At 37.7% G+C, this 13221-nt stretch overlaps 1 pseudogene and 1 gene segment (V, D, J or C); both read right to left on the bottom strand.

The window, feature by feature from the left end:
* The window catches only part of LOC140517404 (glycogenin-1-like), a 249913-nt pseudogene that overhangs the window by 95182 nt on the left and 141510 nt on the right, over positions 1 to 13221 (bottom strand).
* The window catches only part of LOC140529409 (immunoglobulin heavy constant mu-like), a 106380-nt gene continuing 97476 nt past the window's right edge, over positions 4318 to 13221 (bottom strand). Inside the window, 5 exon segments of the C gene segment in view lie at positions 4318 to 4887; positions 6572 to 6687; positions 10323 to 10655; positions 11170 to 11487; positions 12409 to 12738. Coding sequence covers positions 4879 to 4887; positions 6572 to 6687; positions 10323 to 10655; positions 11170 to 11487; positions 12409 to 12738 — 1106 coding nt within the window.

The raw sequence follows: 13221 nt of genomic DNA, 5'->3' as shown, positions 1-13221 counted from the left end.
AGATCACGCATGTGAAAAAGTGGTTGCATAATGCCTGGTACATAATAGGTACTGTAAGCTAATCTAATGCTTAATAATATAATATTAATAAACTAATATATATGGTTGCTCTCTTCCCTAAGATATGGCTGGAAAATAACTTTGAGCTAGGCTGTATTGGACTTTAGAAGTAAAACTGAGGAGGGTATATTTTATCATAGAGGCAATGGGAAGCCACTTAAATTGATTGAATAGATTTTGTCACATCATCAGATATGTATGATTAAGGAAAAGCACTCTGTCAAGAGACTGAAGGGGTAAAAACTTGAGGAAGAGAGAACATATATTAAACTTGAAATAATCTAGGTCAGGGGTGATGAGGGCCTGTTTGTGAGTGGAGAGAAGTAATTAGAAATGAGAGATGTTGTGAAAGTAGAAATGACTAGTTCCTGGTTCCTCATTTTTCTCTTCTTTTACGTAATTAAAACATCCTTAATTTTAATGGTTCATTAAATAACAAGGCAGTGTAATAGTAATTTAAATGGGTGCATCTTTTATATGCGTTAATCAGAGCTAGGAAGGATGCAGGCAAGCAGGTGACTGGCTAGCATGAATGAAAGAGTTTGTGATTTTGTTTCAGGGAGACTGTTTGTGATTTATTTAATGAAGCTGATTTGTGTGGAGCCTATCAGGGAGAAGGCTTAAGGATGGTGTTGTCCTCTGCATTGCTATTACATATTGATTTTTGTTACTATGATGTATTTGGCTTTCTGGTGTCTGAATAAATGTTTTGATTCTGTCTTCCATGTGTAGAGTCTGTTGTATTTCACAATTCAAAATTGCACCAGGATATTCATGGCTGTCATGGGTGCTGTGAATATCACATTGGCTCAACAGGCATTCACCCATTGACTCTTTCTCTAAAGGTTGAATCCTGATGTTCTCTGGGTCTTCATGCTACACATCCCTGTTTGTTGTTCATTGCTGGCATGGAGTACTAACAACTGTTTGCTTCCTTCCCTTGTGAGAAGCAATAAAATTTGTTAAGGCCATCCCTGTGTGAGATGGCACTTTTCATGTGGACTTCCTTAGTAGTAGCAGTAGTCTACAGGTGGTAACTTTGGGAAAGGGAGTTTCAGTTGTGTAATAAGGTTGAGAATGAGAAAAGAGGAAGTAGAAGCAGCAAGTGGCAACAAGTCTGGCTAAATAACGGTGAAGAGAATTAGTGGATGACTGTTTGAGGAGATGGTAGGATATAGTGAATGTTTTTTTTTTTAAAGGATGAGAAAGGTGCAGGCAGATTTGAAGGCAGTGGGGAAAGAATCAGAATACAAAAGCATAGATTAGTACATTACCTTTTAAAAGGATATCATTATTATTAATAATAATATTTTAATAGGAGCAAAAAGTGTTTTTGGCTACTTTTAGTAAAGAAAATAAAAATTAGTATTTTAAGTGTCATTAATTTCAACTGTAACTCACATTGTAAAATGTGTATTTTTTGTATGCTTTATAATACACATAACAGTAGTGTATGTAGAGGGTCCATGCTTACAAATGTCTTGCAGATAGAAGTGTATAATAAAAAAAAATAGCAGTCATTACTTTTATCTTGATCTTTTTTCTTTATTTTTTTCAGTTTATTGCTTTATTTTAATAGAATCAGGATATACAGAGTGTATGCAGCATTTGACCCCTAACTAATGCTAAATTAAGCACTTACTAAAACTGCAGTGACTTGAAGTTCAGTCTTTGTACTCAACAAATTTTAATCCATTCTTCCAAGTGATTTTTAATTCCTACTTATGGGGCAAAAATATTACCGACTGATAAAACCTGCTAAAATACTACTGTTGAATGTACAAACCACTGATCATGCCAATTTAGCAAAGAAAAACATATGTGTGAGTACTTCAGGGTCCCCTCACCTCAACTAAAAAAACCTCACCCAAAGAGTATCTGAGAATCTGTCCACATCACATCAGTGTTTAGAAGTATTTCATTAATGTCCAAACAAGTGTATCAAAATCTTATCATGTCTTAATTTTAAGTTGCCCGTTTTGTTTCACTAACTTGAGAAAGTTATAGCTACACTGTCAGTGCCAGGTCACCTCAATTTGATTGAAGAATTTAATTTGAAACATACAAAGCTCATATAGGTAATTTCATGCATATGGTGACATTCAACATTCAAATGCCAGTGTTTTTGTACTGTCTTTTGGTCACATTACTTTAAACTTTCAAATAATCACTTCAGGCTTTTAAAAATTGTGTCAGAGTGTTCAATAAATAGACATAAAGTGAGCAGAAAAAATATCTAGATATCCACTGTCTTCAAAGAGTTTTCTCTCCAATTATCGTTCCCAGAGTTTAAAAGTTTTTTTTAGAATATAGGCCCTTCTCCTTCTTAGACAAGCTGCATTTAACAATCTCCAAGGGACAAAATAAGTTTGGAAGGCTAAGGACCAGTACACAAGACTAGATATAATGTATATATTTATTTATAGGTAATATATTTGTAAATAAAATGCTTTAATGGTAATTAAAGTATTTCAAGTATTTGAAGAAAATTGTCAGGCAAGTTTCTTGATAGCAGGGACTGCTTTTTGTTTGTTTGTTTTTTGTCTTTGGCCTTTCTAGATTCTAGCGTAATGCTTCTTGAATGACCGATTTTTTTCTCCAGTCTTCACATCTCTTATTCCTTTGACTTATGTTTGTATAACTTGACTTCAAGTCCCTTTACTATTCTGATTGCCCTGCAGCTTGTTAGCATCCTTTTTCATAAATGCAGTACTGGACATAATTTTCTAGATGTCGTCTGACTAGGGCAGAGAAGACCAAGACTCTTTCATGCTTCACCCCTCCAGCCCCTCCAAATTATCTCTATGTTGCTATTTATTTAGGATAAGATCACATTAATTTTATTGAATGTCATATCAAATTTCTGAAACGCTTAATTTACAGGTCCCTGAAACTTCCAGGCTTTTTTCATGTGATTGGTTATCTAGATACACCTGACCTCTTCTGTTGAAGTTTTTCCCGTTGATGTTTTGAATTCAGGTGTTGGATTTTATCATTTACTTTTATAATATTCATTCCCAACATATCCTTATTCTGTCATTCAGTATATAAAAGCTATTTTCTTAAATGTGTTATTTGCAAATTTTATGCATGTTATTTAATAGTTTGTTCAAGTCATTGAAAGAAATATTGAACAGAACTAGGTAATGCCCAGAGCCTTCGGATTCTCTGCTGTAGACCTCTTTGAGGTTGAAATTCATCCATTAATATAACAAATACTTTTTGGATCTAGTCATCAATCTGTTTTAAATTCATCTAAATAAAATAATATGTTCACACACATATACAAAGAGTGGATCTGAACTGAATCTTGTCTTTAAGAGTATTATGAAAGACTTTATTAAATTCTCTACTGAAATTCAAGCACGTTATATTGTCATTCACCCCATCTACTATTGTAATAATCCTATCAAAAAGGAAACAAAGGTATTGTAATAGGACTAGTTCTTACTGAATTCATCCATACTGGCTCATAGTAATTAATGATTTTTTCCACATCCAAGTGCCAGGAAGCCATATATTTAGTGATTATTTCTAGAATTTTACCAGAAATTGATACACTAGACTATGGAAGTTGGGAATTTGTTTATATCCAACACTGTAGTAATTTTCCCAGTTTTTTGGATACTTTAAAGAGCAGTGGCAGTGGCTCAGTAACCATACCCAGTAGTTCTTTTGTAGAGAATTTTGGTTTCCCTTTGATAAATAGCATGGCAATCATTACCCAATTTCTCCTTGACAGACAATGTTACCATTTCTGATTGTAAACAACACATATTATACTGGAGAGTCAGTTAAGTCAATGTAGCTCTAGGTTAAAATAGGAAGCTCCAATAAAACCCTCTTTGTTCTTAAGTCTACGTAGGATAAGCCTAGCAAAAACTTGAAAGTAATCTTAGAACAAGTATTTTTTACCTCAGGAAATGTATGCTGGAAGAGGATATTTTCTTAACAAATGGGCCACTTACATGGACCAGGACAAAGATGTAGCCGAGTTTGATAGGCAAGACTTACTATGATCAAATACCCCTGAAAAAGATAATAAGAGGCTCTAAATTCAATGTTTTAAAAAAACAAACTAAAAATATTTTTTTCTCACTGTTGATTTGGGATGTTTAGCTTATGATGTTCTAATACTTTTCATTGCTATTCATTCAGAGTTCGGAATTTATTGTAGGACTATAATAACTTTAAATACTCATGGCTTCCTCAATGATATTACCCTTCCCAGGTCCCACCCCTAAACAGTGATCATTTTGCTTTCCCAGTATAAAACAAAATTGGGTTTTCAGTTGTAGAATAACATAGACATACATGAATCTCTGATGAATGGAGAGCAATTAGTTCCCAGGACAGGAAAAGAATGTCAGGGACTTTTACTCTATAGCGTTTCTAATAAAAGCCATTGTGACAATATAATATACTTTTTTATTTCAAAATGACATTGTGGTCTATAACAACCTTTATTTTTTACTAGTTTTGTTAACAAGTAAAATACAATTACTTGTGATTAAGAAATACGCATTTTTTCTTTTAAATTCTAATATCAGGAGGGAGGACATGAGAAAGGTTGCAAGAGGCGAGTTCTACATAAAGTAATAAGAAGATTTGGGAAAACCACATGGAAATAGAAAATTAAGTTCACCCTCCTTCTATCTCCATCACCCCTACAAGCTTGGGAGTCTCTTGGTCTTCCAAGAATAGTTGAAAGTGTCAATTGTATCAGTCAGCAAGAGGAGCATGGTTCAGATCTTCAAGGAATTATCCCTTCTTTTGGTTCAACCTTTGTTTTCACATGTATGTCTTTCAAGCATGAATTTACTTCACCTGTGAATAATAAAGAAACAGCATAGTGTAAGTGTGCTACACTTGATGTGAGGAAGACCTACATCCAAATTCCACCTTACACTCACTAGCTACGTGACAGTATGTAGGTCATTTTAATCTCTCTGAGATTCAGTTTCTTCATCAGGGCAGATATCTGTTTTACTTCTAACCCATGGTAGGCATTTACCATGATATAATTAATATAATGCCATTTGTAAATGTCAAATATTAGTATGAATAATAGTAATAATAGATGCAGGCTTTTTTTTGTGACCATTTTTGGGAAAGAATATCAGAGACAAAAATGGACCTGTGTGAATCCATTGAAGATAGTTTGGAAAAAAGGTAGAAAACCTGTGACTTCAAGGCCACATGCAATCCCCAAGTGCAGATCTTTGACTGAATCAAAACTTCACAGAAGAAATCCCCTTAATAAAAGAATTTGTCTGGAAAACTTGGTCTCAGTCAAAAGGCCACACCGAAAGATCCCACCCCTGATTTGGAATAATAAAAGTGGTATGGTGAAAATTCCACTGACTCTGAAATCAGAGAACCTGAGTCCAAATTAAACCTCTGATACTTAATACTGTGTTACATTAGACAAGATACTTAATGTCTCTGGGCTTCTGTTGCCTCATCTGCAAAATTCTAGGTTTGCACTAGAGGGGCTCTGAGGTCTTTTCCAGATAGATATGGAGAGATATGTCAAATTGTTCTTGCTACAGGGACCTAAAATTAAGACTTTGTTGACCAAAACATAACCTTTATATATCTTATAAATGAGGCTTTCAGTCAGTCAATAAATATTTGTTAAACACCTACAATATTTCAGGTACTATGCTAAGCACTGGTGAAACCAAAAGGCAAAAGACAATCCTTGCACTCATGGCGCTGCTAATCTAAAGGAGAAGACAACAAGCAAGCAAATAAATGTATACGTGTGTGTGTGTGTGTGTGTGTATGTATACATATACGCACAGATACACACACACGCACACACACACACACACACATATATACAGACATATAATAAATTAGAAATGATTAATAGAGACAAGACAATAGAATGAAGAAGGGTTGGGAAAGGCTTCCTCTAGAAGATGGGATTTAAATTAGGACTTCAAAGAAGCTAGGGAAGCAGGTAGATGGAGATGAGGAGTGAGAGCATTCTAGGCACAGGAGAAAGACAGTGAAAATGCTAAGGGTCTGAAGATGCAATGTTTTGCAATGTTTTGTTCTAGGAACAACAAAGAGTCTGGTGTCAATGGATGGAGGGATACGGAGGGGAGTATAAGGTACAGGAAGAGTGGAAAGTTACACACCTTATATATAGTACAGGAGTATATATGCAAAACAACGAACAAATAGACATGAAACATGTCAAAAGAACGTAACCACAAAATAAGAAACAAGTATACTCAAACAAGTAGTAATTTATAGCAGAAAATATATGAAATGTTTACAGTATTAAACATGCAATTAAATGCATATTTAAAAAATTAAATGACCAGTTCATGCTAGAAATCTGTAGCATTGTTGCCTAAACACATGTATAACTATATTTTAGGTTTATCTGAATACCTAATAATAATGACATCATAACTTAGCTAAAAACAAAGAGTGCCCACATCATACTTCCTTGGGCGAATTCTTGTTCAAATTGTATGCGTCCCTGTCCTCTTACCTTGAACAAAGTAACTGTTGCGCTGTAAAAGAGACTCAGTAGGAAGAGGACAATGAACGTAGAGGCTGTTGTCCACAAGTTCTCAAATCCCTCTTCCTCAGCATTAACTTCTCCTTCTTCATGGGTTTTGAATGATAGAGAACAGACAGAGCAGTGTTAGATTCAGTCACTATGGGGCTAGGACTAGACAGAAGATTTGCTCCTTGGGAGAGGCTGTTAGTAGGAATAAACTGCTAAATAGGGGACTCTTAGATGTATTTTCTATGAGCATGACATTTTCTAGAGGAAGTCTATGGTCTTGCTCCAGGAACAGAGACAGAAGTCTAGGAATAAGAGGGTTGTAAGTATGAGAAAAGCTAGAAACTTGGAAACAAACAAAACCAAACCATTTTCAGAAAGAATTAGTGTGACAGAAAATGCAGAGAAGGGGATGAAAATGCATTTAAAAAGGGAAACTTTCACTGCAGTCTCACAAGGATCCCTTTATAGTGCTGATGACAAGATTAAAGTCACTATTTAAAAATGAATTCTGATTTAAAATGAATTCTGAGAGTTATTTAACTGTGCCACTCTTATGGATGATCAGAACAGTGAGAACAGTGAGATCAATATTAGAAAGGAAGAGAGAGAGACAGAGAGAGATGAGAATGATGATGATGATGATGATAATTAATGCAGGTCATAAATGTGAGAGATGAGTGCATTTATGTGTAAGGACATGTGAATGTGCATAAGTATGTGTCTATTCCTGCTAATTAAAATCTTGATTTAGGATTTTCCTAATTCATCTATGCTCTTAGGAAGAAATTCCACCTGTATTCTTATTTGGATCTGAGAAATTTTGAGGATCGATATAGTCCTCAAATTTTCTTCAGTGACTTAAGTTTTGGATGATTGGAGGAAGATGGATGTGAACTCTGAACCAGTGGGGATGGGAATAGAGGAGCCAAAAGTGTAATGAATTATGGTTGATTTCAAGACTGTCCTTTCCTAAACTGATTATGAAAGATATTTTCTTTGGAGAATCAAAAGTTGAAGAGAAGACCTGCCCTGGGAAAAGTGAGCAGAGAGATCACTGCAGCCCACTGTGGGAGCAAATGAGTCAAGGTGTTAGATAGGTGATATCTTAGTGTTTTCTCCAACGTAATGGGTCCCATGCTACCTATCTAGTTGTCCAAAACAAAAGAGAAGAGAATGTAGTTGAAACCTATTGTGCTGGTTGAGAATATCTTTCCATGACCATGTAAGTCTGGGGCAAATATAGAATCTGAAACTAATGATAGATGATCCCACCTTCCATTTCCTTCTTCCCCCTTCAGTCATGGTTGAAGGCAATACTTAGAGCTCTATGTAGAAGGAATAAACTGGTAAACAGTACTTGGATCATAAAGCCGCTCAGGTGTTGGAAGTGTATGGAGAAAGATAACATCCCAACATTCAAACTAAACACTATATTAGTACATACTGTTATCCTAATAACAACATTGCGATGCTGTTCAAGGCACCATTTCTCTTGTTCACTGCTTCTCAGTTTCTGTTATCTCTATCTTTTCTGTCCTCACATTTTTGTAGCATAATTTCTCGCAGTTTTTCAGCAGAATGCTAGCTTTCTATGTCTCTTTTTGTATGTAAGCTAAAAGGATTTCACAGTTTTGTTTTTCCTTAAGAACTCATTATTAAGCAGAAGGAAGGCTTTGAAGTCCCTCCTGATTCTATGGTTAGACCATAGTACATATCAACAATCATTGTTGATTGTTACTGAGGACAATATATTCTGATCTCTTGGAGAAACTAAGGTGGAGTTACATAAAGTAAGACATTCTATAGCCTTGATTTTGCACAAGATGTTCAGGTACTTCTGCTACAATGGAATTGAGCTTAGGGTAAAAGATCCAGTGGACTCTTGAGGAATTTAGATTTTCTTCCTGAGTTCCCAAGAACAGATGTGGGATGTGTTTAGAAATGGATTTACTTGTAGATTTCAGAAAAGGTTGGCTAGGGAAGCAAAATGGTTTATCTAGTTTCTGCGCTATTCAGGCATATTAGATAATGTTTTCTACATAAAGGTAAATTTTTTTGTAAGTCAGCACATCAACTTCATTACAGACAGATGTCCTCCAGGTTGACTTGACTAGTATTTTGCTAAGATGAATGTGTCTCAGGGCAGATGAAAGATCTTGAAAAGAGTCTTCATAGAAAATATTAATTTTCCCTTAACTAGGTATTTCATCCCATACTCAAGTGTACCTTACTGTGTTTAGGTTTCTATCTTTGGACAGTAGGCAATTTGTGAATAAGTTGTCTCTTCCCTTGTCACGTACGAGCTCACTTAGAGCCACAAGTTCTTTGTATAAAGGGTCATTGATCTTTCTTGGGCCACCTAAATTCCATCCTCATGTAGCTTCTAACAAGGAACCCAGAAGGGTGGGCTTTTTCAAGTAGGACAGTCCCTTAGATATTTCTATTTTCTTGATGTTTCTTTTTCCTCTTTGATATTTCTTTGAAAAGGTGACTTCTTCCATGGGAGTAATCCAAGAAAGTCACATTCGGTATCAACTCTACCCTCAGTCTTAAATATTGACCTTCTTCTATTCTGGTTCTATCAACTTGTCTTCTTTGGATGCGATGTATACCTAAGGCAGACACTAGAGGATCATTGGTATGGGGTATACTGGGAGAGGAAATGGAAGCATTGTCTTGAACTGACCTATTTTCTTGAGTCTGAAATTACTCATCCCTGGGACGCTGAGTCGCACTCCCTTGGACATGAGAAGATGAAATAGCTAGGCTTCCACTCAAAACCAAGACTGAGGAATAAAGGGACTGCTATGAATGATCAGTGGGACAAGGAGTTCTAAATTCTATATCGCTAGGCTAAGTATGGAGGTAACACAACTGAGGCCATTGTAAGAGGCATTGCTTTCTTTCTCCTCTCTCCCAGAAGACTGAATATTTTAAGTGGAGAACATGCACATTACACTTACTAAAAGGCAAAAGGATATCTTTGAAAAGTCCATGGATCCCACGTTATAGTAGGATTGTCAGAATTCTACTAGTGCTCATGCTTCCCTTCCAGAAAAGAGGTTTCCAATGACTTAGTCTAGTGATGGTGCGTGTGTGTGTGTGTGTGTGTGCGCGTATGTACACGCATGCATGTTTATGTCCTTGTGTATCCACACATGCATATGTGTTGTCAGGTTTGTTTCTGCCAAAACTTGTTCTGAAGGACTAAAAAATATGAACTCTATTTCTAGCAACCAAACAATGTGGAGTTGAAGTGTGGAGTAAAGTTGCGGAGAGTTGATCAGGTTGGGTGAGGGAAGTAAGGTCTAAGGTGATGTTTGCATGTGTGCATGCGTGTGTGCGTGCTTGTGTAGGTATGTATAATTTGAGAGGTAAGATGAGGGAAGAAGCTCAGGAATGGAATGATGAACAGAGAGAAGCTTAGAGCCAGTCAGATTACCATTGTTTACTACAGAACCAGAACCAATGCCTCTTTGTAAAGTTGATTTTTTTATTTCTAATTTTTATAAAATGCAGTATCTTGTTTCAGTCACATGATCTTATACACTCCTTTGGGGAATTCAGTTGGCATAGAAACCCCCAGAATTTGCCCTATGAGTGAGTTAGATGTATGAGGGTAGGACTTGAAGGGACAATAAAAAGAGACTGGCCAAGACCACACCCTCTCAGTAGCAGGTATTGGCTGCATCAGATAGCACTAGGGAGACATTGACGAAGGTGGGTTTACCAGTGGACTTGTCCACGGTCCTCTCGGTCACCAACAAGGGCAGTGCTTCATGAACCACCACACAGGTATAGGAATCCCCTGCATTCCAGTTTTCTTCAGACACTGTCAAGAAGCTGTAGGAGAAGTAGAGACTGTCTTTCTGGGGCTCCTGCTGGGGGATGCTGGTGACATATTTCTCTGAGGGTATAGGTTGTCCTTTGTGCCTCCACTGGACAAGCACATCTGCTGGGGAGAAGTCCCTCATCAGGCAGGTTAAGGTAGCAGCTTCCCTCAGGCTCAGCTCCTCAGGAGTTGGAGGCAACAGATAGACAGCTGGTGCATGCTGAACAGTCCCTGTGAGCAAAGAGGTTATTGCATTAAGTAGACCTGAAAATCGAAGGTTTGAGAGTAGAGAATTCATAACCACAGCCTAAAAACATGACAGGAGTCAAGGGATGAGAGTCTTGTGGTGAGTCTGAGATGTAGTAGGAGAAAGCTGGAAAAGAGGCTCCTGGATTCTCTGAAATCCTAGGGACAAAGAGTATGTGTGATGGGGCTCACGTTGAAAGATTATCTCAGTCATTTCCAGTAATCCAAGGGCAGCATGTGAAAGGGTTGGACCTTTTGTGGGATGACTTTTTTGCTTTTGTTCTAGGGATAAAAGGCTTGGATCCTCTGGTTTGGTTTTCCTAGATTTAGGCAAATGAACTCAAAGTTTTCCCAGAGACTTCACAAGAGTTTAAAGCCCCCCACCCCTGGTCACATGGCCTCCAAGAGAGTATCATCTGACTTTGAACTAGCCAATTGCAGGATTCATGTTAGGGAGGAAAGATGACAAGAAGGAGGAGAAAGTTGGAAAATAACTTACCCTTTTGCTTAAAGGTTTCTTTCTTCAAGGGAACAGGATGGTTAGGATGAATCACAGTGCATTTGAATACTTCCCCTGAATTCCAGTCCTCTGTACAGACTGTGGTTTCTCCTTCAGCAGTAAAGGTGCCATTGGCGTGACTGGGAGACACCTTAATGGTAGTTTCCAAAGGATCTCCCTTCTCACGGGTCCAGGAAATATTTAGATTTTGAGAATTGGGAAGATTTGTGACTACACAGGTTAATTTGGCTGATTTGGTAACAAAGATGCTTGCAAAGGAGTGGGGGATGACAAAGGCTTCAATGGGTGCTTCTGGGCCTAGGTTAAAGGAAAAGTTATATTTAGTTTCTGAAAGGAAGCAAATTGAGACAAAATTATAATGGCCTTACAAATATCAGTAGTGTTTGCTATCGATGTATCCTTCTTCTCCCTTAATCTTTTCCTTCTTTTTATACCTCCTCTTTCTTGCATACTCAGCAGTGGGTTTAAGTGCTTTCTTCTTTTTGATAAAGCGGCAAGCAATCCGACCTTACAGATCTGATACATTTTACAGAGTTCTTTGGAACTACTCTTCCAGGAAGGTATTAACTTCCCTCATAGATATGAGATTTTCCTATGTTCATCCTGGTTCCCATGGAAGACTGTTCCTACCTTTACTCAGTGATCAACTCCAAGGATTGTGGAGTAAAGCTCCTAGGACTCCCTTTCTTATGTCTAATCAAAATGCTCATGCTGCAATATGCTTCTATTTCCTTTAATTTATTCTTCGTTAGAGAAGGAGAATGTGAACATTCTCCAGCTGGAGAGAAGATCTAGGATTATTTTTCATCCACCCTTCCCCCCAGGGGCCTCTATACAAGTAAATAAAGAGAAAAGGATCCTAAGCATCACTGATCTCAACCACTTACAAGGCAGGATAAGTGACTAAGCAGCCATTATCAGTGTTTGAGGCTCTTGGAGAAACCAGATTCATGTTTAGCAGAGCTGATCTCATTCCCAAATAAGTAAGATCACCAGGACTAAAACCTTGGTATTTGGTATCTATATTTTCAACCTGTTAGGGGTCTTTCTGGGCCTGTTGGCTCATGTTTCTTTTGGGTCCGAGCCCTGAACTAGGGAGGGCTTCCTGGGGAAGAGTACTTCTGTAAGGCTCTCCTATAAATAGGGCCATTAGGTAGAACCTTAGAAGTTGGGAATTCTAAGTCACTTCCGAGGTGTTCCATCATAAGCATCACTTACCCCCACTGAAACAGGTTGAGGAAACATTCTTCTGGAATTGTGCTCCTTCATGTTCTACACGGCAGGTGAATGTGCTTTGTCTGAGCCAGTCATTCTCGCTGATAGTCAGGCTGCTCTGCAGGATGTAGGCCCCAGAGCCGTCAGGTAGGACTTGACTTGTAGAGAAACCTGACAGAACTGGCCTGCCCTCTTGAAGCCATGTTAGCTTGATCTTGTTTGGCCTGAAGTTGGTGGCTTGACAGATGAGCTTGGATGTTCTTAAGCTAGAGCTGGAGAATGCATCACGAGGTGGGATATACACAGTTACGTTCGGGGAACTGACGATGCGATCTGAATAGGAGAATAAGCCAGGAAGTTTGAGGGGAGTTAGGTCCCTGTCCTGATAGGACACAAACAAAAGAAAGCTTTTGCTTTTAATAGCTTTGCCTATCTAGAGAAATTCTCCCATTTCTTGGCCCCTTTCTGAGTCTATTTTCTTTCTTTGGGGATGATTGTGAAGATAGAAAGAAGCTTGAAATAGAGAGATCAGTATTTGAATGGAGAGCAGCCTAACAGTTCCCTTAAACGAGACCTCTTCTTTGAGCCCATTATAGCAAGGGAGGAGCACAGGCAAGTACATGTGTGTGTATGCACTTCAGGGTGTCTATATATTTGTTGTGTATTTCTGTATGGGCTTATGTATGTGTATAAAATACTTATGAGTGTGACCTGCATTCTGTGCTATCTGCTGAGATGTTTTGTTTCCCTCAAAACTGTAGACTAGTTCTGCTTCATGAATCCAAAGTAACGGTAGGGAGGAAAGAAGAGATAAAG

Source organism: Notamacropus eugenii, chromosome 1 (genome assembly GCF_028372415.1).
Source record: "Notamacropus eugenii isolate mMacEug1 chromosome 1, mMacEug1.pri_v2, whole genome shotgun sequence".
NCBI classification, from domain to species: domain Eukaryota; kingdom Metazoa; phylum Chordata; class Mammalia; order Diprotodontia; family Macropodidae; genus Notamacropus; species Notamacropus eugenii.
This window is presented reverse-complemented; position numbering and strand designations above follow the sequence as displayed.